The sequence below is a fragment of the Metopolophium dirhodum genome, chromosome 3 (genome assembly GCF_019925205.1).
Source record: "Metopolophium dirhodum isolate CAU chromosome 3, ASM1992520v1, whole genome shotgun sequence".
NCBI classification, from domain to species: Eukaryota; Metazoa; Arthropoda; class Insecta; order Hemiptera; family Aphididae; genus Metopolophium; species Metopolophium dirhodum.
Genome location: NC_083562.1, coordinates 39625274 through 39652575, shown reverse-complemented (window position 1 = coordinate 39652575; position 27302 = coordinate 39625274). Strand labels below are relative to the sequence as shown.

General features: G+C 28.7%; 2 protein-coding genes and 1 long non-coding RNA gene across 6 annotated transcripts in view; 1 reads left to right on the top strand and 2 right to left on the bottom strand.

Annotated features, from left to right (window-relative positions):
• Positions 1-1057: 1057 nt before the first annotated feature.
• LOC132940553 (uncharacterized) lies at positions 1058-9313 on the bottom strand. 4 transcript variants are annotated; one of them, XM_061008284.1, is made up of 9 exons: positions 9184-9313; positions 8370-8478; positions 4188-6228; positions 3980-4103; positions 3819-3907; positions 3508-3759; positions 1998-2220; positions 1718-1929; positions 1058-1624 (listed from the first exon to the last, which is right to left on the bottom strand). In XM_061008284.1, the coding sequence occupies exons 3-9, from the start codon at positions 6208-6210 to the stop codon at positions 1218-1220; spliced, it is 3330 nt and encodes a 1109-aa protein (XP_060864267.1). In that variant the 5' UTR covers positions 6211-6228; positions 8370-8478; positions 9184-9313; the 3' UTR covers positions 1058-1217. The 4 variants fall into 4 exon arrangements, with proteins under 4 accessions (XP_060864267.1, XP_060864265.1, XP_060864264.1 ...); XM_061008282.1 differs by having other exon boundaries at positions 8555-9297; XM_061008281.1 differs by having other exon boundaries at positions 8854-9297.
• LOC132940557 (uncharacterized) overlaps positions 9188-27302 on the top strand; it is a 19766-nt gene continuing 1651 nt past the window's right edge. The window contains exons 1-2 of the long non-coding RNA XR_009664094.1: positions 9188-9319; positions 9389-9615. This is a non-coding gene — a long non-coding RNA (uncharacterized LOC132940557). The remainder of the gene's footprint in view (positions 9320-9388; positions 9616-27302) is intronic.
• On the bottom strand, positions 15960-25363 carry LOC132940555 (uncharacterized). Its single transcript, XM_061008285.1, has 9 exons — positions 24766-25363; positions 24581-24689; positions 19625-21659; positions 19417-19540; positions 19256-19344; positions 18945-19196; positions 17346-17568; positions 17066-17277; positions 15960-16972 (listed from the first exon to the last, which is right to left on the bottom strand). The coding sequence occupies exons 3-9, from the start codon at positions 21636-21638 to the stop codon at positions 16566-16568; spliced, it is 3321 nt and encodes a 1106-aa protein (XP_060864268.1). The 5' UTR covers positions 21639-21659; positions 24581-24689; positions 24766-25363; the 3' UTR covers positions 15960-16565.

Sequence of the window (27302 nt, the reverse complement as noted above, 5' to 3'; positions counted from 1 at the left end):
TTATTATTTTGTGTGTGTGTACAAAATAAATATTCGAAATAATGCTTCGATTTTCAACTTTGGTATCTTGTACGATGGGAAAGTGAATATGTTTGTGCATTGGAGAGGTCAAAATTTAAAATTCCTAGTAGTTTTCAAGTGCCAGGAAAAAAAACATAAAAATTAAGGAAAAACAGGAATTTTGGCATAACTTTTAAATAAATTACCATATGAAATTTTCACTGGTTGTTTATATAAGCATTTTATGTACAGGATACAATTATCAAAATATTTTGATTTGTTTTGAGTTGTTTACGGACATTTTCAGTTTTCAATTTATTTAGTTTTTTTTTATGAATGTTAACAACATTTTATTTGTTGGGTAAAAAACCGTGAAAATTCATTACAAGGCTCTTGATAGATTGTTACAATAGCGGTTTAAAAAAATTTAAAATAAGTAGGCACAATTTTTCTTACAAGCATTTAAAGTTCAATTTTTTACAACATTTATCAAATTTAAAATTGATTTTGTAGTTAAAAATATTTATAAAATGTTCAACTTTTATAGCTAAGAATTGAACATTTAAAACAAGGTACCACAAAAATAGGTTATATATTATGAAGTACTTTATTCATAATAATATCATCAAATATACTTAGTAATATCAATATATCATAGGCTGACTGTCTTCGCTCAAAATCGTTTTCTTATACAATGATTCTATGTCATTGAATTAATATGTAACACCATCCATTACAGTGACCGACTTGTAACCTACTGCACAGCAGAGCAACGCATACTTGCTGACCTTTTTTGACTTTGAATGTAAAAAATAAAATTAAAATAGACATGTAATGTATAAGTATATAAAGGTGGGATCGTGGTCAAAATTGCATTGGTTGTAAGATAACATATTATATCAAAGGACCAATACTATTATTTATCTTGAAAAATCCAGATACTTAATACATTTTATATTTTTAATGTACGTACACAGCAAGTTTAAACTGACTTGCATAATATAGTAAATTATCTATTGACATAACTGTTTTCAAAATTCCATATTAAAATCTCATATTATATATTATTATATCTATTTATTATTGCAATTTCAAAAGATTTATAAAAATTGTTTTTTAGACATTTTGTATAAATTTACTATTATTTAATACAAGGATTGTTAATTTAAGTCCAGAACATTTGTTAAACATAAAAAAAGAAGAATTATAAAAAAATATTAGGTATTAGAAAACATATTGTAACCCTTCATATTAATCAAAAGGGTTGAACTTTGATGACACAGATCACAAAAGTCTGTCAAAGCTTGATTATGTAAATTTCTGGTTAGGTTGAACGACAGTTCAAATGGATCCTGCAAAACCAGTCCGTAATTTTTTTCAAAACTTGAATCAACTTTGGCTTTAAAGTTTTTAAACTTTGTTCTCTGTATTTTACTTAGTCCAGGCAAATGGCTGAACTTTTCATAAAATGCATGCTTTTTTATTAACTGACCGGTGCAAGTAGACAGTACATTGTCCTTTAATGCTCTCTTCTTGGCATAGTATTGAAAAAATCCCATTAACAGTTTTGGGCGCTTATCTTCGCTAATATAGCATGAACGTTTTCCAAACGAACAATCCCACCCTGGTAAAAAAAAATATACATATATATATATCTGTCTATATATGTAGGTATAATTTAAATAGCAAAAGAAATATATTATAATATATTAGGCACCTTCAATGACTTTATGATCAGCTTTAGTAGCATTTTGCCTGAGTTCGATCAACGATGGAACCACTTTTTCCGTCATCAAATAAAACAGTACCAGCCATATCAAGGCATAGCTGGTGAACAAGTTCCTGTCTTTTAAACCATTTTGGAGAGCCCAATTCTTCACAATAACACAGACCAGCCACTTCACAGTAGTATTCATCGACAAATAAAGTCTGCAACAAAGTTGAATAAAAATAACTATAACCATATTTCTGGCCAAATATTTTATGGTGTTACATACTTGATTAGTTTAGTGTTATACGTGCTAAGACCACTTTTAAAGGATACATCACAGTTGAACTCTGATGGTACGTGATAAAATTTAACAATAGGCACACGGCAATTACAGATTGATTTAACATTTTGAAAGACTTCGGGCTTCAATAGACAATGTTTAGTAAATTGTTGTACAAATTCCACTTGAATTTCTTCATTATTTGCTATTATTCCGTCAAACGTGTCATCTGTAAATTAAAATCACTGTCGTAATCAATATTACTCAACAGCACTCGCTATCCAATTTTTAGACCATCACAGATTGTAAACAACTATCAACCAAACATCAACAGTTATAATATTAAATTAACCTAATACATTGTGAGAACTATTTATCAAACTGTTAAAAGTTAGAATTATAGATCATAAAGATACCCCACAACTGCTCATATCAAAATTTAAATTAAAAAAAAATGTCAACAGTGGATACAGGTTAATATTTTTTAATATTATATTTTTAAAAATTATCTTTGTAATGAATCACAACTCATATGGCAGCACTTCCAATTGTGATGCATAAAAGTTGACTTGTATTATAATGTGTTCCAGATAAATTAACAAAAATGTTTAAAATTAGATAATTAGACATTTGAATTTCAAAGGAAAACTTTTTGTTTTCAGAATATGTCTATTATTTTTATTTTAAAATAAAATACAGCAAAAATATTATTTAAATATTATTCTAAAGATTAGACTAAACATTACAGAAGAATATTTAAAAATTAAAGTTTTTTTTTTTACCAATTATAGATACAGTATTATTTCAACTTAAAAAAAGTTAATGATAATTTTCATCTTTTAAACATCCATCTATATTAGTTTCAGGTCAAGGCAAAGTTTCTTATGATATTGTATACAGTTGTACGATTATGACAAACGTCTAGACTTCACAGTCAATTACTATTAATAAAAAAGTTGTTTTCAAACATTTCAAAAATAAAGAGTATAAAAGATCTTATCATTATTTTAGAAAATGATCTCAGCACTACATACAGTGATGGATAAAGTGCATGTCTTATTTATTTAACCTTAATCGTAACAGTTGCTTTAGCAAAAAGATCTTTCTCAAAATTGAAGCTGATTAAGAAACACATTCGAAACTCAATTGGGCAAGATCACCTTTCCAACAAAATCACTAATCAGTCCATCAAATATTAAAAAGTTAATTTTTATATTTAATTTTACAAAAATATACATAATTAATAATTATTAACTATCACTTATGACAACAATTGATTTTAAAGTTAGAACAAAGTATGATTGTTGTTAATTTTTATTTGAAAGTAAGGGCCCCCCAGTTTGGAATTTGAACATAGGCCCCTTGTTATCAAGGTACACCAACGACTAAAACATATTATATTTCTATTAAGTACAATGATTCTCCTATATTAAAGTTGCTTGTATTTTATAAATACAAAAATATTGAAAATATACTTTTAAGTATGATAATAATAATTGTAAGTTGATTTATTTACCGATTTCCAAATAAACATCTATATCAGTTGTATTTGTTGCTAGTCCATAAACTCGAGAACCAAAAATGTGAATCTTTTTTGAATGTGTATCAATTTGGAAGCTACATATTGAGTCACACAATTGTTGAACACGGGATTGTATTTCTGTACTGGTTAATGACAAATTCATCACTTCTAAATCACGGAGAATTGTGGTACACAACGAGCCCCAATCTTTTAATAAATCTATTGTTTCCATCGATAATACTTTTTCTAGAAAGATAAACATAAAATATTAATATTCTTATTTTTAGGCTGTTTTAAATTTATACCTGAATGATGATTTTCTATAACTTGTATTGTAAAGCCATACTGGTTTTCCAATTTGTTTGTATCCTCACGTATTCGTTCAACTTGGTATCTTAAAGGTTATTAAATTACAAAAACAAACAACAATTATTATTATAACATACAAATGAAACAGTAAACCTACTTATTTTCGAAAAGAATCACAAATGAATTGTTTACATTTTCGACCTGTTTGAATTTACCATATCGTTCTTGAATAATTTTGTTTAATATAGTATAATTATTTTTTTTTAAATTATTATCCACATCTATGAATAAAAAATAAAAAAAATTGTTTAATTTAAATGTTTTAAGTTTAATAAAGTTAATGTAGAGTATAAAACAATATTCACTTTTAATTTCTATATAAATAGTTTTGTTCTTTATATTATAGTCATTTGAATCTTTGATTTTTTTAATTTCAACATTAAAATCAGAATCCTTGTCATCATTGGTGGGATTAAAGTTTTTATTACAATTATTTATGTTATTTGTTGAGGTTTTAATGTGATTTTGAAACACTTCCATTATTAAATGTTCCATAGTCATTGAATGCTGTTCGGTGGTATTAATCTGAGCACTCACAAGGTAAATGCAACAAATATCACAGAATAAAACCCTAAGGGCCATATCATTGCTATGAAACTCTTTGTCATGTTTAATCCAAACATCACGATTACTGAGAATTATATTACAAATATCACAGTAAAACACCATTGATTTGTCAATATCATTACTTGTTTGCGGCTCTCGGATTAATAAATCAAAATTCTTTCTTATATAATTATTAAATGCAGACTTTATTGGCTGTGCAGATAGTTTTTCTATTAATTTTGTAATAATGTTTTCTTTTGGATCACAGGATGTTAGGTTTTGTGTGGAAATAATCATTTCATGATTGTCCTGACATATGGTCTCTTGAGGGTTGTCAGTATCATCATCATCATCATCATCATTGTCACTTTTATTTAAATTAGTTAAATATATTTTCATTGTTGCCATGGTATGATCAAGAATCTTAAGCTCGGCTAATTGATTGGGCTTAAAATATTTCAAAATAATATGCTCACTACTAACAAGATGTTCATAGTAGTCAGATCTGACATTGAACACTACTAAACAAGTGGAACAATAAAATGATAGATTTGAATCATTATTTTTATGTACACAATTTAACTGGTTGACGGTATTATTTTGACAAATTCCACAACAAAATAAAATATTACAGCTGAAATGTGCATTTGTGACATGTTTATACACTGTAGCCATTAAATCTGATACAAATAACAGACGTCCGATATCATTATTCGTTTTCATTATAAAGTTTTTAATAAAAGACTCTGAACCATAAAATACAGTTTCACTGACATAGCAATAATATGAAATCACTTTTTGTTTGTTTTTTTTTTCAACCTCAGTTTTACTCAAATGATTAAAACTTATTACATGGTCCACCCAACATTTGTACATGTCATCTTCTGCAAAACATGAATAATTACACAAATTACAATTTAGACTCAGCAACGGATTAAAGCCTTTGACATCAGAAATTTCTTTGGAAGAAATACAGTTATAAAAATGATCATAAATACATTGATATGTTAGTATATTTTTTGTATTGCACACAACACAACAAAATTTTTCCAATAATGGACTAATTACAAAATATTTGGTTATGTAGTATGGCAAGTTTTGAAAAACTGTTGTTGATATTTTTGGTACACTCCGAGCACCGTTTAAACACCACAGAAGCATATGTTCAAATGAAACTTTGTGGTTTAAAAATTCCTCATTAGTAGAACCATAAAATGTTATCAGACATGAATGGCATACAGAAGTGTCAGCAACTTCACTATGTTTCTTCTTATGCAATTCTGTTAACTTATCAGTGAAAAATGAGCAATCTGTACAATAATGAAGCATGGTCTGTTTATCCTGAACATTGTAATTTTCATAAACAGAGGACATTAAATATGATATTGATGGAATAAATTGAGGTTTGCAATGATGTTCTAGTATACTATCTCTAAAACCGTAAAAATGAGTATTACACAACTTGCAATCATACGATAATCTTAATATATCAAAATCAAAACTTTTGGTCATATGATCAAGTTTGAATAAATGATGCTTCCATTGATCAATACTATGAGTCAAAAAATTACACTTCAAGCAATTGAATTTAAATAGTGTTTGAATATTTTCTTCAATAAGGGTCCCATTACATACGGAAAGATGGAAAAGAATATCTTCCTCTTCAGTTGCACATGAAATATTACATTTCATACATTTGGCTTCGTTAATATTGATAGAAAATGATTGCAGCAGTAGAGGAGGTAACTTAATCGATACATCAATATTCATAATTTCAGCCATTGTAAATTATTATATTATCTGAAATAAAGAAATATATAAATTAACAATATGTTTGACAAATTAACTGATTTTTCTATTTCAACTTAATTGAATTATCATATACAGGCAAAACTACGGTCTACAAGAATAACGATCCTGTTCTGTAGAATCAACCAAATTTGATATTTTTTTTTTAACTTATAGAGGGTAATATTCTACAGGCTGCATCAAACTCAGTTTTTCAATATTTTAATCTCAAACTTTACATATGTCTTTTTATAAATTGTATCATACCATTATTCTATTTAAAATTAAAGTTTGATGCAGACTGTAAGTTTTCTTTTTTTAGATAAAAAAATAGCAATCAAAATCTGACAAATCTACTGTGGCCTGAGAATTATTAACGTGAAGTCATTTTTTCGATATAATATACGTATACCCTATCAAGTATTAACTCTTTCCCCCTAAATAGGTATCGTATTAAGGTAGCAACTAAAATATAAAATTTAATTTATAGAATTGCGGAAAGTTTGCCCTTAAGGAATGAGATTATTGACTGAAATACAATATTTAACCTACATGCATTTAATATGATAAGCAATGAAATAAATTGATATAGAAATTAAACACCACAACTAAATGTTCAAACGCAGATTAAATTGTTGAGTTGTTTGTTATTATACATTAATTTTAAAAATGTTTTGAATTTGATATAAGTATGATTTGATTGATCTATTTAAAAATAAAAAGTAAGATATATATCAATAATATTGAGGAGAAAAAAATGATGAATTAAGCATAGTATTGATATTTATTATTATGACTGCATATATTCTTATTTTTTTTTTAATTTGAACTTGGATAAGATATTGTATTTAAAAGTTGAATATAATATCATTGATAAAATTATTATAATGCAAAACTATTTAAATAAGAAGTTAGGTATTCTTATATATTTTAATTCCAAGCATTTATTAAAAAATATTCTAATAAACGTATAATATTAATATTTAATACTTAAATATTAACTGTACAATTTTATTGTCAAATACTAAACTGTATAATTATTAATTAATATATACTAAATTAAATTTATAATAAAGTATTTAAAATCTTTGGAATACATTTTATGTTCGTGGGTAGGTACAAAAAATAATTCAAGTATAAAATTATGCACTATTATATTTTATGGAATAAAATTGCACGTATTCAAGATTAATCGTATTACATTAAATTATATTAGATTGAATATTCTTGAAAACAATTTTTAACTGTATTTTCATACAAAATAAGTATTATAAAATAAAAGAACTACTAGATCAACTAATTAAATAAACTATCTTATTATTATTATTATTTAAAATTATAAGATAAATGTATTAAAGATAAATGGTTTTTCTTTATATGCCAATGAACAATCTATTGCAATCTTTGAATTTATTAGTATTCAGAGGTCATCACAAATTTATATAATTAAACATATCAATTATCGGCATAAGGTTACATTGATGAGCTTATAACCATTTGAAGCAAGATAAACTAGAAATTCTTTCACACATTTATATTGTATACTTAATACCATTAATTAGCCAGTTACAATTATGCTCTAATTAATATTAAAAATGAGAAATTTGTAGAAATATCATACTTTTACATTTGACACATTAAGAGAATGTAATACTTGCATGTGCTGTCTCCGTCTTACAAGTGTGTAATATAGCAAATTTTATAGTTAGCAGAACACCACATGTAGCTCTGTTAGTTTAAACAAGTGAATTCACCTCTTATAAAACCTTAAGATAAGATTATCTAGGCAACCTCATGGACTTTTTATTATATTTTAATTATAAAGCAAGTTATGAGTATTTGGAAATTGTAAATCTGTTTTTACATCTTAAAATACTCATAAACTCACTTTAAAATTAAAATATAATAAAAAGCCCACAATGTTGCCAAAATAATAATCTTACCTTTAGATTTTATAATTCACTCTAGTTTTTTAAATCAACGGAGCTACACATGTTCTGCTGACAATACATTTTGCTATGTTATGCACTTGTAAGATGGAGACACGCGAGTATCACGTCCTCTTAACTAATAAAATTGGCACTTTGACTAGCTGCTAAGATCGGCTTCTCTTATTAATACAATCTGTTGTCAAGTATGATATTAACACTTACCAGTCACAAGTGGCGTTTGCAAGTCGCAGGCTGGACTATCAGTGTCTCGTGGCTCAATTAGCTCAGTGCTGACGCAGTACAACAGATCTTCCTCATTCGCAATACAAATCTACGGTGAGGAAAAATTGTTAAACATTCATCTGAAGGGACGAATAATAATTTAAATTAAATCTACTGCAACACACTTCCAGTCATCAGAGTAGATGAGTACTGCCATAGAATACCTACAGGTGCTATGTCCTGCGGTCACCTCTCGTCACCTCATAAAATTCTATGTTAAAGCAAAGCTCACGAGTTAATTCTGTCCCTCGTATTGTCATCTTTTTAAAGCAATTACAATAGTACAATTTAAATCATTACGATCAGGAACAATAGAATGATCGGAACTCTCGCTATGGCGAAAGTTGTAGAAATCCTAGATATTATGATGTACCTAATACGTCTTTCGATAAAAAAAACAAAGTATTTTTATATATTAATGTACCTCACGCATTAGTAATCGTAAGCTCGATTATATTGTGCGATGTGAGGGTTCGACAGTAAACGGCGGAAGTCGAACTGACCCACCGAAATCCGCATTGGAGCCGTACAACAACTTCATACCGAAATAGAAACTTATCCGGTTAGCGCCTGGCGTTAACTGATATATTTTTTGGACCGACAGTCAGCAAGCTGCACAAGTCTAACACGGCAAAACTCCGACGTATTCTCAGCACTGTCAACCCCATGAACCAAGAAGTACGAACTCTCAACTCGTCTCTCTGCACCCCGACAGGTGGTTGGCCGTCGGACGGTTAATATAAAATATAGGTACTTGTCATGAATCGTGATTATTATGTGTTTCTCGGTTGTGTTCACAGACAGGGCGAGCCGGATACGGTTTCCAGAGTTTTTTTTCACAACGCTCTAAGAACAACACTAGACGAACGGTTACTACTGAGTACTGACTAGTGAGTGTGAGATTTCCATATTTCATTAATTTTGGTAATCATTGTTTTTTTTATTTTGTATATTTGCAGTTGGCGGCAAGTCGCGACGGAGGCGCGAAAGCATGGAACAATAGTGAAAGGTATCCAGGGTTGTTACACCTGTTCAACTCTACAACGCGACGCACGAGGCGCGTCGACCGTTTTAAAATTTTTTTGGCGCTCCCAACTGGCAGTAGAACTGTAGAAGTTACAACATTAAAAAAATTAAGAACATTTTAGATTCCGAGTGGAGCGATGAATGAATTTGATATTACAATGTAAATATTTTTTTTAAAATTAAAATTAAAATTTTATGTGTAGGCATGCATACACGATGAGTAGTCGAAGTATAGCTTTGATTTTCAAATGTGAGGGTGGTTAATGATAATAAATTGAAGCTAGTTGGTACTCCACAGAGATTAAAATAAAAAATGCCTAGGTATACTCTTAATAATCGGGAAAAACGAAAATTATAAAATTAAAGAAAAACGGACGTTTTTACGGAAAATCAGTTTTTGACAAAATCGATGTTTATTGTATTTTGGCGTAACTCAAAGAATAACGGTAGTCGGTAGATCCATATTTTCGTTCCTTGAAAAAGTTTTAAAATTTAATACTAGATTCCTCATAAGATTTTCTTCTAATATCAAAAAATAAATTCGAAAACGACAACATATCTAATTAGTAATTATACTCGTAGTTAGTCGTTAACGTACGCACAAACTCAAGTAAGTACCTAAGTTAAGTTTATACTGTTGTGGACATTTTAATTAGAAACTTTATTCATATTTTTTTTTTATATATATATTATAAAGTATATATATTTAAAAGGCTTCAACAACGCAGGTTTTTACCATACATTTGATCAAAATGTAACTACATTATTTACAGTGAATTTGTTAAGTTTATATTATGGAAAAATGTACTGATTGCATCTGTGTTCTCATATTTGAAGGTTTGGTGGAGTGAAACAGGATTTGTGAGTATCTTGCGTGCTTCGGTGTATATTTGGGGCAAATGATGACAATGTGCTCTATCGTTAAAACGCCATTGCAAATGTCGCATATTGGTCCTGGGTCTCTTTTGATGAGATAAACATGAGTATTAGAAGAGCGAGTGGCCTATTTTGGCTCGAGTAATGGTTATTTCCTCTCTTTTTTTTTCAATCTTACATTAGTCTCAATTTGTTGGAAAGAAGTAGGCTTCCCTAAACATTTTGTCATTCTTCTTTCCGTTATTTTCCGATGAATTTTGTTGAAAGTTTTGAATGAGGACGATGTGAGGTTTGAATGGGGATGAAAAGGCTTCGTAGGCTGTCATGTCTGCTTTTTCGGATCCGGGTATCCCGATGTGGGAATGAATTTAATTAATACTCAACTGACCGAATACTGCAAAAATAATACTTAAAATAATAATTGTATTAAAAAATGTGTAAAAAAAATGCTTTTTATCTTGTAATGATATGCTCACACACCATTATAATAAACTAAAATTTTACAGAATAATAAACAACGGCCAGACTGTCGCTTGTAGAAATCGGTCGCATCAAATAAAACCATTGACAACGACAACTAAGATATCGACACGCACTCATAACAATATTACGTAGGATGTGTGTGACCTTATTTTATGCTGACGCCAAAGAATAATCTAGTTCCCAGGCCCACGATAACTTTTTGGTAAAACCGCCCACCATTCTCTGGTCAGCATCCTCGTGTCGTCCCTTAAACCAGTGCATGAGTACCGCAACCACCAGAGTAACAACCTCTCAAGTCCCAAAGAAACCGATTTCAACGGGCGACAACTGGACTCCTTATGCGAGCAATGATCAGTGCGTTCTTTAATTCAATTTGTGTGTTTGAAGTATTACTTTGTTTTATCTAAAACCTAAAACTCCTACAAACAACTGCGAATCAGGTAAGGCATATAATATAATATTTTATGTTGATTGCAGTTAATATACATTCTATGTGCTTTTTTTCCATAAAATTATATTGTACGGTGTATTTGATCTAATTCTCGAATACACGATCTCGATAGCACTCCGAACACCTGGAGGAAGGTAATAGCGTAATTTTACTACTCTAACTTGTAATGATATGCTCACACACCCTTATAATAAACTAAAATTTTACAGAATAATAAACAACGGCCAGACTGTCGCTTGTAGAAATCGGTCGCATCAAATAAAACCATTGACAACGACAACTAAGATATCGACACGCACTCATAACAATATTACGTAGGATGTGGGTGACCTGATTTTATGCTGACGCCAAAGAATAATCCAGTTCCCAGGCCCACGATAACTTTTTGGTAAAACCGCCCACCATTCTCTGGTCAGCATCCTCGTGTCGTCCCTTAAACCAGTGCATGAGTACCGCAACCACCAGAGTAACAACCTCTCAAGTCCCAAAGAAACCGATTTCAACGGGCGACAACTGGACTCCTTATGCGAGCAATGATCAGTGCGTTCTTTAATTCAATTTGTGTGTTTGAAGTATTACTTTGTTTTATCTAAAACCTAAAACTCCTACAAACAACTGCGAATCAGGTAAGGCATATAATATAATATTTTATGTTGATTGCAGTTAATATACATTCTATGTGCTTTTTTTCCATAAAATTATATTGTACGGTGTATTTGATCTAATTCTCGAATACACGATCTCGATAGCCCTCCGAACACCTGGAGGAAGGTAATAGCGTAATTTTACTACTCTAACTTGTAATGATATGCTCACACACCCTTATAATAAACTAAAATTTTACAGAATAATAAACAACGGCCAGACTGTCGCTTGTAGAAATCGGTCGCATCAAATAAAACCATTGACAACGACAACTAAGATATCGACACGCACTCATAACAATATTACGTAGGATGTGGGTGACCTGATTTTATGCTGACGCCAAAGAATAATCCAGTTCCCAGGCCCACGATAACTTTTTGGTAAAACCGCCCACCATTCTCTGGTCAGCATCCTCGTGTCGTCCCTTAAACCAGTGCATGAGTACCGCAACCACCAGAGTAACAACCTCTCAAGTCCCAAAGAAACCGATTTCAACGGGCGACAACTGGACTCCTTATGCGAGCAATGATCAGTGCGTTCTTTAATTCAATTTGTGTGTTTGAAGTATTACTTTGTTTTATCTAAAACCTAAAACTCCTACAAACAACTGCGAATCAGGTAAGGCATATAATATAATATTTTATGTTGATTGCAGTTACTACATTCTATGTGCTTTTTTTCCATAAAATTATATTGTACGGTGTATTTGATCTAATTCTCGAATACACGATCTCGATAGCCCTCCGAACACCTGGAGGAAGGTAATAGCGTAATTTTACTACTCTAACTTTTACTATTTTAATATAACTATCGACAGGAGTCGTATTTATTATTTTTATCTTATTTCTACGTTATTACAATCTTGTATTTTTTTAGACATATCATAAAGTTTGAGAATAAAATATTGAAAAACAGAGATCGATGCGGGCTGTAGAATAATTTCTTCTAGCAATTAAAAAAAATAATTATGAAATTTGGTTGATTCTACAAGGCGGTATTGTTATTCCCGCAGTGTATTTTTGAGGACAAAATGGCATCGGCACCGGGCGCCTTAATTAAATTTAAAAAATCACAATCATATAAAATAATAAATGTACATAATATTATTTTAATTAATATTTACAAAGTTAAATTAGTTCTTCTTTGAGTTTTTGCAAAATCATTTAACACTGATTCTACATCAATATTTATGTAATTTTCCATACTAATAGTAAGCCCAAACTACTAAAACTATTAATAATATTTCCAATATTCGATAATATTTATAGGTTTATCGTTTATATTTCTTTACAAAAATTACATTTATACGATAATAAATCTGAGGAAGAGGGCTTAGCCCTCCAAGCCCCACCCTATTTGTGCCTATGCTTAGATGTCAACTTATAGTACCTTATCTTTTAACAAATTAGATCAAGATGGGAGATTTAGATTTAGAGAGGTCATTTTTCGATTTTCTCAATAGTTATTTATTGCCACGGGAAAATTTTACCTTTGATATTTCATAGTATTTTTCAATTTGTCAACAATTTTGAATAATGATTTTTTTGAAGATGATCGCGGAGAATTGGTTGAGGACTAAATACTAGGGCTTGGTAAATTTCGTGTTGAATCAAGAAGTAATTTTGTCTTTGAAGTTAGGTTAGAAGTAAAACATGCAGGTGACTTGTAATTTGTATTTTTAAATATTTTTTTTGGAGTCTGTATGTACAATTTCATCAAAATTATCACAGTTTTGTTGTTTTTTGTACGCGAGTGTTTGAGGAGTTATTGGAAAAAGTTGATGTCCACTGTAAGTTTTACTTGGTGTTAATACTTTAATTGATTGTGGTTCTTCGTATTTCTTAGGCACAGCTTTTTTTTTTTAAATTGTTGATCTTTTCATTAGTAAAATCATTATTTATAAAATGATCCATACATAATCGTTTTTTGTACAAATCATCCAGCGTCAAATGTATTAAACTAATGTTTCCTGTTAAAAATAATTAATATGAGTATCTAAAACAAAAGATACATACCTACAATTTTCACTGAATGTTTATATTAGAATTTATTATACTTCATAACATTTTCAAAATATTTTGATTCATGTTAAAATATTTATAGACATATGAAATTTTCGATTATTATAAATTTTTTGATTTTACAATGATGTATGTTTTTTATTTTTTTTTATGTCTGTTATATATTAATAGAATTATTTTTGTTGGGTAAAAAAGCTTGAAAATTTAATAGAAGGCTTCAAGCATATTGTTCCAAAGGCAGTTGAAAAATATTAAAAATCCATACTTAATCACAATTTTTTTTTATAAGTATTTAAAGTTCAAATATTGACAAAATACAAAAATTTGCAAAGTATTTTGAGTTAGAAATTCATAAAAAATGTTCTTTTTAAATCCAAGATTTGAAAGTATAATGCAAGATTTTCCAATAAGTTCATCTACCTTTATTAAAAAAAAATGTCCAAAGAAAGTCAAATTAAATTTTTATGAGCATATGGAATTCATTTTTTACAATATTTGATATTCACTCAATTTCTCATGTAACGATTTACTTATTTTGTGTTGTAATTAAAAAATGAATGACTGTAGATACTTAAAAATTGAATTAATGTTTATAGTTTCATTTTCTATACACAATAAAATGTTGAAAATACTTTGACTAATTTTGAACTTTTTACGGACAATTTCAAATTTCAAGATTTTGTTTTCTATAAATATCAATAAAATTTTATTTGTTGGGCCAAAAAGCGTGAAAATGTAATACAAGGCTCCTAATATATTCTTACAATAGCGGTTGATAAATATTAAAAATGCATAGGCACACATTTTTTTTATGATCATTTAATAAGTTCAAAATCACGAAATTTATCAATCATTGTAATTAATAGATTATAAAATGTTCAGTTTTTATAACTAAGGATAGAAAATTTAAAACAAAGATTCTCATAAATAGTTCATACTGTAACCAACAATTTTAACAAATATATAAACACAGTTATTTTTTACAGACATTTTAAATTCAAATTTGGATGAAATTACATATTAGATTCGAGAATAACGATTTTAGTTATTTTGTTATAATTTAAAAATATTATTTGTTGATATATGAAACTTTTAGAGTATACTGTCATACTTATTGTACACGGAATGACATTTTCAAATATAATTTTTTTAGAAAAAATGAATTTAACTTGCCTATTGTAGTATACTAGTATATACTAGTGCCTAATAATAAAATTTATAATAATACTGATTTTATAAGAGAAGTGATATTCTGTATCTTAAAATTTTGAATAAATCCAAATCATTTTAACAAAAAGGTTTTTAAATTATTAAATAATATATTATTTATATTTAAAACGATTCAAATGTGTTAAATATTCTAGAATTATATTTTAGATTCTGAGCGATGAATGTATTGATTTTACAACAATGTGCGTTTTTTAATTTTTAATTTTTTTTTTTATTTTTGTGTCACCACTGTTTAGGGCAGTAAAACTGCCTAGATTTTCTTCAACAGTATCTTGTTTGATGGGAAAGTTAATCTAGTTAGTGCATTAGGGAGGTAAAAATTTTAAATTCTCAATAGTTTTCAAAAGAGCCAGGAAAAACAACATAAAAATTAAGGAAAACCTATTTTGGCATAACTTTAAAACAAATGACTGAATATAAGAAATGTTCATTAGTTGTTTATTATATTAACATTTTCTATACATGATAAAACTTCAAAATATTTTGATTTGTTTTGAACTGTTTACGGACATTTTCAGTTTCTAATTTTTTTTTTTTTCTATGAATGTCAATAAAAATTTTATTTGTTGGGTAAAAAGCTTGAAAATGTAATATAAAGCTCTTGATATATTGTTACAATGACATTTGAAAAATATTAAAAATCCAGTCACAATATTTTATTAAAAGCATTTATAATAATAATAATAACAATAATATATTTATTTTCCAACACTATGGTTTAACATTTAAAATATAAAGATACATTTACAATAGTTGGCCACTTCCAAGCCATTGGCTGTGCGGAAGTGGGAGTTCAACTTTAAATTGATATTAATAAGTTATATACAATAAAATAATATGCATAAAATATGAAGAGAAAACAATAAACAATACAAAGTTATGAATAGATATAATAATATTGGTTATAACATAAAGTATAATGACAGTAATAAAGAGTACCAGGATGACTTATGCTAAGTTAAAATTATAAATAATGGCAGTAATAATTTTTTTTAAATTATATAAATATTAGAAGTTATGAGGGTTAATTTAAAGTTTGAATTTTAACAAAAGGCGTAAAAATCATAAAAATATGAAAATGTGCAGATTATTTAGGGATAGAAATTTCTAAAGATTTTAAAATGTAATACAAGACTTCTTAAATGGTTATCCACCATTATCAAAAAAAAAAAATGTATTCAAGAAAATAAAATAAAATTTTTATGAGCATTTTTACAACATTAAAATATATTCAGTCGATGTCTCATGTAGGGATTTTTTTATTTTGTTGTAATGCAAAAATGAATAACCATAGACTCTTTAAATTTATATCATATGTTTATATTATCAATTCCTATTCAAAATATTTTGACTAACAAGCATTATTAACTTAAGTCCAGAACATTTGTTAAACATAAAAAAATATTAGGTATTAGAAAACATATTGTAACCCTTCATATTAATCAAAAGGGTTGAACTTTGATGACACAGATCACAAAAGTCTGTCAAAGCTTGATTATGTAAATTTCTGGTTAGGTTGAACGACAGTACAAATGGATCCTGCAAAACCAGTCCGTAATTTTTTCCAAAACTTGAATTAACTTTGGCTTTAAAGTTTTTAAACATTGTTCTCTGTATTTTACTTAGTCCAGGCAACTGGCTGAACCTTTCATAAAATGCATGCTTTTTTATTAACTGCCCGGTGCAAGTAGACAGAACATTGTCCTTTAAGGCTCTCTTATTGGCATAGTATTGAAAAAAACCCATTAACAGTTTTGGGCGTTTATCTTCACTGATATAGCCTGAACATTTTCCAAATGTACAGTCCCATCCTGGTAAAAAAAAATATACATATATATATATCTGTCTATATATGTAGGTATAATTTAAATAGCAAAAGAAATATATTATAATATATTAGGTACCTTCAATGACTTTATGATCAGCTTTAGTAGCATTTTGCCTGAGTTCGATCAACGATGGAACCACTTTTTCTGTCATCAAATAAAACAGTACCAGCCATGTCAAGGCATAGCTGGTGAACAAGTTCCTGTCTTTTAAACAATTTTGGAGAGCCCAATTCTTCACAATAACACAGACCAGCCACTTCACAGTAGTGTTCATTGACAAATAAAGTCTGCAACAAAGTTGAATAAAAATAACTATAACCATATTTCTGGCCAAATATTTAATGGTGTTACATACTTGATTAATTTAGTGTTATATGTGCCAAGACCACTTTTAAAGGATACATCACAGTTGAACTCTGATGGTACGTGATGAAATGTAACAATAGGCACACGGCAATGATAGATTGATTTAACATTTTGAAAGACTTCGGGCTTCAATAGACAATGTTCAGTAAATTGTTGTACAAATTCCACTTGAATTTCTTCATTATTTGCAATTATTCCGTCAAACGTGTCATCTGTAAATTAAAATCACTGTCGTTATCAATATTACTCAACAGCACTCGCTATCCAATTTTTAGACCATCACAGATTTTAATGAACTATCAACCAAACATCAACAGTTATAATATTAAATGAACCTAATACTTAGTGAGAACTATTTGAGAAAAGTGTCCATTATTTTTAAAGACATTTTCTGTGCATATAATATAATATTAAGTGTCCCAACTAAATGTTTTAAAATATACCTACCTAAGCCAGTGGCACACACTCAAAAATAAATAGGGGTAGCAATGTAGCATAATATTGAAATGGTTATCTCTATATTAGCTATTAGCCTATAATTATTCAATAGTTTCTTTTCAATATTACATATATATACTCATATGGCAGCACTTCCAATTGTGATGTATAAGTTGACTTTTATTATAATGTGTTCCAGATAAATTAACAAAAATTTTTAAAATTAGATAATTAGACATTTGAATTTTAAAGGAAAACTTTTTGCTTTCAGAATATATGTATTATTTTTATTTTCAAATAAAATACAGCAAAAATATTATTTAAATATTATTCAGTTATTGACTTAGGAGTTCACTTACTAAATATTACAGAAGAATATTTAAAAATTAAAGTTTTTTTTTTTACCAATTATAGATACAGTATTATTTCAACTTAAAAAAAGTTAATGATAATTTCCATCTTTTAAACATCCATCTATATTAGTTTCAGGTCAAGGCAATGTTTCTTATGATATTGTATACAGTTGTACGATGATGACAAACGTCTAGAATTTCACAGTCAATTACTATTAATAAAAAAGTTGTTTTCAAACATTTCAAAAATAAAGTGTATAAAAGATTTTGTCATATTTTTTGGGAAATGATCTCAGCGCTACATACAGTGATGAATAAAGTGCATGTCTTATTTATTTAACCTTAATCATAACATTTGCATTAGCAGAGATATTTCTCAAAATTGAATTTATTAAGAATCACATGCAAAACTCAATTGAGCCAGATCACCTTTCCTACATATTCACTAATCAGTCCATCAAATATTAAAAAGTTAATTTTACAAAAATATACATAATTAATAATTATTAACAATGACTTATGAGAACAATTTATTTTAGAGTTATAATAAAGTATGATTAATGTTAATTTTTATATAAAAGTAAGGCCCCCCCCCCCCCCCCAGTCTGGAAATTTACACATAGGCCCCTCGTTATCAAGGTGCACCAACGACTAAAACATATTATATTTATATTAAGTACAACGATTCTTCTATATTAAAATTAATTTTAACATTATGCTTGTATTTTATAAATACAAAAAAATTTAAAATATTCTTTTAAGTCTGACAATAATAATTGTAAGTTGTTTTGTTTTACCGATTTCCAAATATATATCTATATTAGTAGTATTTGTTGCTAGTCCATAAACTTGAGAACCAAAAATGTGAATCTTTTTTGAATGTGTATCAATTTGGAAGCTACATATTGAGTCACACAATTGTTGAACACGGGATTGTATTTCTGTACTGGTTAATGACAAATTCATCACTTCTAAATCACGGAGAATTGTGGTACACAACGAGCCCCAATCTTTAAATAAATCTATTGTTTCCATCGATAATACTTTTTCTAGAAAGATAAACATAAAATATTAATATTCTTATTTTTAGGCTGTTTTAAATTTATACCTGAATGATGATTTTCTATAACTTGTATTGTAAAGCCATACTGGTTTTCCAATTTGTTTGTATCCTCACATATTCGTTCAACTTGGTATCTTAAAGGTTATTAAATTACAAAAACAAACAACAATTATTATTATAACATACAAATGAAACAGTAAACATACTTATTTTCGAAAAGAATCACAAATGAATTGTTTACATTTTCGAACTGTTTGAATTTACCATATCGTTCTTGAATAATTTTGTTTAATATAGTATAATTATTTTTTTTTAAATTATTATCCACGTCTATGAATAAAAAATAAAAAAAATTGTTTAATTTAAATGTTTTAAGTTTAATAAAATTAGTGTAGAGTATAAAACAATATTCACTTTTAATTTCTATATAAATAGTTTTGTTCTTTATATTATAGTCATTTGAATTTTTGATTTTTTTAATTTCAACATTGAAATCAGAATCCTTGTCATCATTGGTGGGATTAGAGTTTTTATAACAATCATCAATGTTATTTGTTGAGGGTTTGACGTATTTTTGAAACACTTCCATTATTATATGTTCCATAGTCATTAAATGCTGTTCGATAGTATTAATCTGAGCACTTACTTGGTAAATGCAACAAATATCACAGAATAAAACCCAAAGGTCCATATCATTGCTATGAAACTCTTTGTCATGTTTAATCCAAACATCACGATTACTGAGAATTATATTACAAATTTCACAGTAAAACACAATGTTAATATCATAACTTGTTTGCGGCTCTTGATTTAATAATTCAAAATTCTCTGCTATGTAATTGTTAAATGCTGACTTTATTGGCTGTGTAGGTAGTTTTTCTATTAATTTTGTCATAATATTTTGTTTTGGATCACAGGATGTTAGGTTTTGTGTAGAAATAATCATTTCATGATTGTCCTGCCATATGGTCTCTTGAGGGTTGTCAGTGTCATCATTATCATCATCATAGTCACTTTTATTTAAATTAGTTAAATATATTTTCATTATTTCCATGGTATGATCAAGAATCTTAAGCTTGGCTAATTGATTGGGCTTAAAATATTTCAAAATAATATGCTCACTACTAACAAGATGTTCATAGTAGTCAGATCTGACATTGAACACTACTAAACAAGTGGAACAATAAAATGATAGATGTGAATCATTATTTTTATGTACACAATTTAACTGGTTGACGGTATGATTTTGACAAATTCCACAACAAAATAAAATATTACAGCTGAAATGTGCATTTGTGACATGTTTATACACTGTAGCCATTAAATCTGATACAAATAACAGACGCCCGATATCATTATTCGTTTTCATTAGTAAGTTTTTGATGAACGAATCTGAACCACAAAATATAGTTCCATTCACATAACAGTAATATGAAATCACTTTGTGTTTGTTTCCTTTTTCAACCACAGTTTTATTTAAATGTTTAAGACTCACTACATGATTTGCCCAACATTTGTACATGTCATCTTCTGCAAAACATGAATAATTACACAAATTACAACTTAGACTTAGCAACGGATTGCAATCTTTGACATCAGAAATTTCTTTTGTAGAAATACAGTTGTAATAATGTTCGTATATACAGTCATGAGTTAGAATGTCTTTTGTTTTGCAGACAATACAACAAACTTTTTTCAAGAATGGATTAATTACAAAATATTTGGTTATGTAGTATGGCAAGTTTTTAAAAACTGTTGTTGGTATTTTTGGTATACTCCGAACACCGTTTAAACACCACAGAAGCATATGTTCAAATGAAATTTTGTGGTTCAAAAATTCCTCATTACTAGAACCATAAAATGTTATCAGACATGAATGGCATACAGAAGTGTTAGCAACTTCACTATGTTTTTTCTTGTGCAATTCTGCTAAGTTATCAGTGTAAAAAGAGCAATCCGCACAATAATGAAGCATGGTCTGTTTGTCCTTAATTTTGTATTTCCCATAAACAGTGGACATTAAATAGGATAATGTTGAAATAAATTGAGGTTTGCAATGATGTTTTAGTATACATTCTCTAAAACCATAGAAATGAGTATTACACAAATTGCAATTGTACGAAAATGTTATTATATCGAAATCAAAATTTTTGGAAATATGATCAAGTTTGAATAAATGATGCTTCCATTGATCAATACTATGAGTCAAAAAATTACACTTCAAGCAATTGAATTTAAATAGTGTTTGAATATTTTCTTCAATAAGGGTCCCATTACATACAGAAAGATGGAAAAGAATATCTTCTTCTTCAGGGGCACATGAAATATTACATTTCATACACTTGGCTTCGTAATTGTTGATAGAAAATGATTGCAGCAATAATGGAGGCAACTTAATTGATACATCAATATTCATTATTTCACCCATTGTTAATTATTATAATATTATCTAAAATAAAGAAATCCATAAATTAACAATATATTTGATAAAATCCGACAATTCTAAAATGCCTGACAATGATTCCCGTGGAGTCATTTTTTTCGATATTATATACCCTATCAAGTATCAACCCTCCCGGGGTCCTCCCAAATAGGTATCGAGGAGCAGATTAGTGGAAAAGTATTATAACTAAGGTGGCAACTAAAATATAAAATTTAAATTATAGAATTACGGATAATTAGTCATTAAGGAATGAGGTTATTGACTGGAATACAATATTTAATCTACATGTATTTAATATAAAAGGCAATGAAATAAACCGATATAGAAACTGAATCCCATAACTCAATGTTCAAACGCGGATTAAATTGTTGAGATGTTTGTTATTATAAGTACATTTTGAAAATGTTTTTAATTTGATTTAAGTGTGATTTGATTGATCTATTTAAAAATCAAAAGTATTATTTACATTGTAAAAATATATATCAATAACGTTGAGAAGAAAAAAATTATGATTTAAGCATAGACATAGTATTGATATTTATTATTATGACTGCATATCATATTATTTTTTTTTTAATTTGAACATGGATAAGCTATTGTATTTAAAAGTTGAATATATTATAATATTATTGATAAAATTATTATAATGAAAAACTATTTAAATAAGAAGTATATTCTTATATATTTTAATTCCAAGCATTTATTAATTAATAATATTCTGATAAATGTATAATATTAATATATTATATTTAAATATTAACTGTACAATTGTCAAATACTAAACTGTATAGTTATTAATTAATATAAGATATACACCAAATTAAATCTATAGTTAAATAATTAAAATCTTTGGAATACATTTTATATTTGTGGCTAGGTACAAAAAATAATTCAAACATAAAGTTATAAACTATCCTATTTTATGGAATAAAATTGTACTAATTCAAGATTAATCGTATTACTTTAAATTATATAAGTTTGAATATTCTTGAAAACAACTTTTAACTGTATTTTCATACAAAATAAGTATTATAAAATAAAAGATCTAGATCAACTAATTAAATATTTGATTTAAAATTATAAGATAAATGTATTAATTAAATGATTTTTCTTTATATGCCAATTAACAATCTAGTGCAATTTTTGAATTTATCAGTATTCAGAGGTCATCACAAATTTATATAACCAAACTTTATCAATTATCGGCATAAGTTAAAATTGATAAGCTTAAATCCATTTGAAGCAAGATAAACTAGAGATGCTTTCACACAATCTGGTGTGAAAAAAGAATCACTGTGGTGTTAGCACCTAACCCAACTGGTGAGGGATAATTTTACACTGATTTAAATCAACACATTTCTAGTATAAGTACAAACAGTTTGATAATACACAATATTCAAGTTAAACCACGATAATCAATCATAAGATAATAAAAGGATTTTTTAATTTGAGACATAATGTTAAATAACCTATATTTATTGGTAATAATTATCTAGCTGCACAATTAAAATATACAGACATATATTACAAAAGATTTAAAAAAATAATTATACTTCATAATTAATAAATAAAAATTATTTACAGAACAAATTTTTTTCATTATAAATTATTATATAGAGCCATGCTAATGTTCCTTGGGGCGGAGGGAGAGGATGAGGAGGAGGAGGAGAGGCAAAAGATATAAAACTAGTACGTTTAATAGGGGTGCCAAATATTATTGCCGTGAGGAGCCAATGAAAGTTGGCACAGCACTGTTTAATAATTTAGCATTATAATATCATGCTTATTACTTATTGTATACTTATTTAATATAGCATATTACATGGAATTGTACACTGTTTAATGTTGGATATATAATATATAGTGTGAAATTATTATTTATATAACTTTAGAATATTTTTTTTTAATTTTGACCAATCATCTGATTTCAAATTTTTCTGTGCCTTTTAAGAAAATAATATTATTACTTCAACCTTATTAATTAATTTTTTTTTTGTTAATATTAAGCTAATTTTATAACAATTTTATTTATGGCAGGCATGGGCGAGTAACTGGCAATGTTGCAAACAATTGTAAAAGTTTTTTAATATTTGGAAATATATGGAAAAATGTATCAATAGCCAAATTTGGTTTTTAGTTTTTATATTTCAATTGCTATTTCCAATGTTCAGTTTAAAAATGGAATTATAATTACAGGGAGGATTCCCAATATTGTATATTATGTTTTGTATGTTTTCAGTCTTGAATAGTTAAAATTGTATTAGGTTTGTAGGTGCAATATAAGGGTGACTGGACGGGCTCTTTTTATGTATGTTTTAATAAGCGTTTATTTTTAAATACCTCTAGAACATAAATATATAAACTTTTGTACACTGTTTGTCCATTATTAATCAATAGTTGGTAGAAATGTCATATTTTTATAAATGACACATTCAGAGGATGTGGTGTCTTAGTCTTACAAGTGCGTAATATAGCAAATTTTACACTTAGCAGAACATCACATGTAGCTCTGTTAGTTTAAACAAGTGAATTCACCTCTTATAAAACCTTAAGATAAGATTATCTAGGCAACCTCATGGAATTTTTATTATATTTTAATTATAAAGCAAGTTATGAGTATTTGGAAATTGTAAATCTGTTTGTACATCTTAAAATACTCATAAACACACTTTAAAATTAAAATATAATAAAAAGCCCATGATGTTGCCAAAATAATAATCTTACCTTTAGATTTTATAAAAGGTCAATTCACTCTAATTTTTAAATTAACGGAGCTACACGTGTTCTGCTGACAATATATTTTATCATGTTACGCACTTGTAAGACGGAGAAAACTCATAACTAATAAAATTGGCACATAGACTAGCTGCTAAGATCGGCGTCTCTTATTAATACAATCTGTTGTCAAGTATGATATTAATACTTACCAGTCACAAGTGGCGTTTGCAAGTCGCAGACTGGACTATCAGTGTCTCGTGGGTCAATTAGCTCAGTGCTGACGCAGTACAACAGATCTTCCTCATTCGCAATACAAATCTACGGTGAGGAAAAATTGTTAAACATTCATCTGAAGGGACGAATAATAATTTAAATTAAATCTACTGCAACACACTTCCAGTCATCAGAGTAGACGGGTACTGCCATACAATACCTACAGGTGCAATGTCCTGGGGTCACCTCTCGTCACCTCATAAAATCTCGAAGCTCACGAGTTAATGCTGTTCATCGTATTGTTATCTTTTTAAAGCAATTACAATAGTACAATTTAAATCATTACGATCAGGAACAATAGAATAATCAGAACTCTCGCTATGGCGAAAGTTGTAGAAATCCCAGATATTATGATGTACCTAATACGTCTTTCGATAAAAAAAAAAAGTATTTTTATATATTAATGTACCTCACGCATTAATAATCGTAAGCTCGATTATATTGTGCGATGTGAGGGTACGACAGTAAACGGCGGAAGTCGAACCGACCCACCGAAAACCGCATTGCAGCCGTACAACAACTACATACCGAAATAGAAACTTATCTGGCTAGCGCCTGGCGTTATATGATATATTTTATGGACCGACGTAATCTCAGCACTGTCACGGCGTTACTCCTGTGAAACACGAATTAAGTGAACTAATACTGAACTACTGAAGTACGAACTCTTAACTCGTCTCTCTGTACACGACAGGTGGTTGGCCGTCGGACGGTTAATATAAAATACTTGTCATGACTCGTGATTATTACGACGTGTTTTGACAGTGTTACCAGACCGGGCGAGCCGGGAAGATGCACACGGAGGCACCAAATGGTTTAAGAGTTTACGGTTTTCAGTTTTTATGTTCTAAGAACGACACTAGACGAACGGTTACTACTGACTAGTGAGTGTGAGATTTCCATATTTCATTAATTTTGTCAATCTTTGTTTTTTTATTTTTTATATTGGCAGTTGGAGGCAAGACGCGACGTCGCGACGGTGATTTTGCGCGAAAGCATTGAATAATAGTGACCTGTTGTTACACCTGTTCAACACTATAACGCGACGCACCAGGGGCGACAGGCTACCATTGGATTGGCTCTCAATTTTGGGAAAGTATGAATTCGACCATTGAATTGGCTCCTGAAAACGTATATTTGAATTGGCCCCTTAAACAACTGTAAAATACTATTATTTAACCAGGGGTTCTCATATTATCCACGTTTACTTTTTACGACGTAAACCTAGCCTGGCAGTTTACACTCAAATATAAGATAGCGCTGGATATACCATTTCAAATTTTATAGAATATCGGAAAATTTGGAAAACTGGCACCGGGCCCGTTAATATTGTAATATTATATTTTAGTATAAACACCAATGGTGTTAAATAAGACATATGAATGTGGAAGGTGTTTTGTTCCCTAAGTGCTTCTTCCATAGTATAAAAGGATGAAGGATCTGGAGAATTTTGGTCAATGTAAAACGATTTTCATCGCATTACCCATGCAGTTGTGGTTTTTTTCATGCTTGAGTAGATGTGGATGATGTTATAGTCTTAGTGAAAAATGTGTGCTCAATTCTTGGTCTGGTGGTAATGATGTCTGCATGGTGAGATTATATATACCAGGGGTCTCCAATTTTTTTTTTACGGCGGGCCAAAATTGAGATACGTTTATTGACATTGCGTGCCAACATTTTTAGAGGAATAGATGAGAATATATGAAGAATAGATAAGATTTATTTAGAACAATTAATGTTTGCTTACATACTTTTTTTTATAACGAGTTTTTCTATTATTATTTAGTGTTAGTAATTAGTATAATTATATAGGTATAAACTACTATTATAAGCTGTTATAACGAATAACACCGAAAGAAAAAAAACTAACAAATTAATTTAATTTAATTAATTCAATAAATTAAAAACAATGAAAACTATACACTGTACATATATTATTTTCAAAACATTAATTAGCTTGGCGGGCCAGTGAGAAACCCTTGGCGGGCCGGATTTGTCCGCGCGGGCCGTAGGTTGGGGACCCCTGAATTATATACCATAATATATATATATATAATACATCGGTATTCGGTGGGACACTGGGACTGCGGGAGTATGCAATTAATTTACATTCTTTTTTATTTCTTTAAGTTCGTTTATGATTGGTTGTCGTTCAAGTTGATATCCATATTTCGACAGTAGGTTGAGTTGCCTATATAATATGTTTATTATTTTAAACTATGTTCTGGTTAAGTAATGTGTATACGATCAATGATGAATTAACATATAATCCTGGATAGATAAATATATTGTAAATCGTTTATTTAATTCGTTACCTACCGGCTATCATGAAATTTTTACTTCCCCTTGTGTAGGGTATAGTACGTCTACGTTTTGGCGTAAAACTGAAAAAATACGTTTTGATTTTCTAAATATAATTTTTATGTTTGGAAAACGTTCATTTTGGACTAACCAGTCATTTTTAAACACAAATTTGTCCAAGCAATAATACATTTTCTAACACACTCGCGACATAGTATTTTAGACGTGTTTTTTGCCAAACATTCCAATTGATCTATTGAAGCGATAAGAATTCTGAAAACAGATTTGAATTCGTCGTCAAGTCTACTTTTAATTAACTTTCCCACATTTTTGATATTATCCCCCCAAATTCCAGAA

Coding starts and splice junctions, on each gene's coding strand:
- LOC132940553 (XM_061008284.1), bottom strand. CDS start 6,210: ATGGCTGAAATTATGAATATTGATGTATCGATTAAGTTACCTCCTCTA. Junction 3,760..3,818: donor TATAGAAAATCATCATTCAG/GTATAAATTTAA, acceptor TTATCTTTCTAG/AAAAAGTATTATCGATGGAA. Junction 1,930..1,997: donor TATAACACTAAACTAATCAA/GTATGTAACACC, acceptor ACTTTGTTGCAG/ACTTTATTTGTCGATGAATA.
- LOC132940555 (XM_061008285.1), bottom strand. CDS start 21,638: ATGGGTGAAATAATGAATATTGATGTATCAATTAAGTTGCCTCCATTA. Junction 17,278..17,345: donor TATAACACTAAATTAATCAA/GTATGTAACACC, acceptor ACTTTGTTGCAG/ACTTTATTTGTCAATGAACA. Junction 16,973..17,065: donor TGATCATAAAGTCATTGAAG/GTACCTAATATA, acceptor TTTTTTTACCAG/GATGGGACTGTACATTTGGA.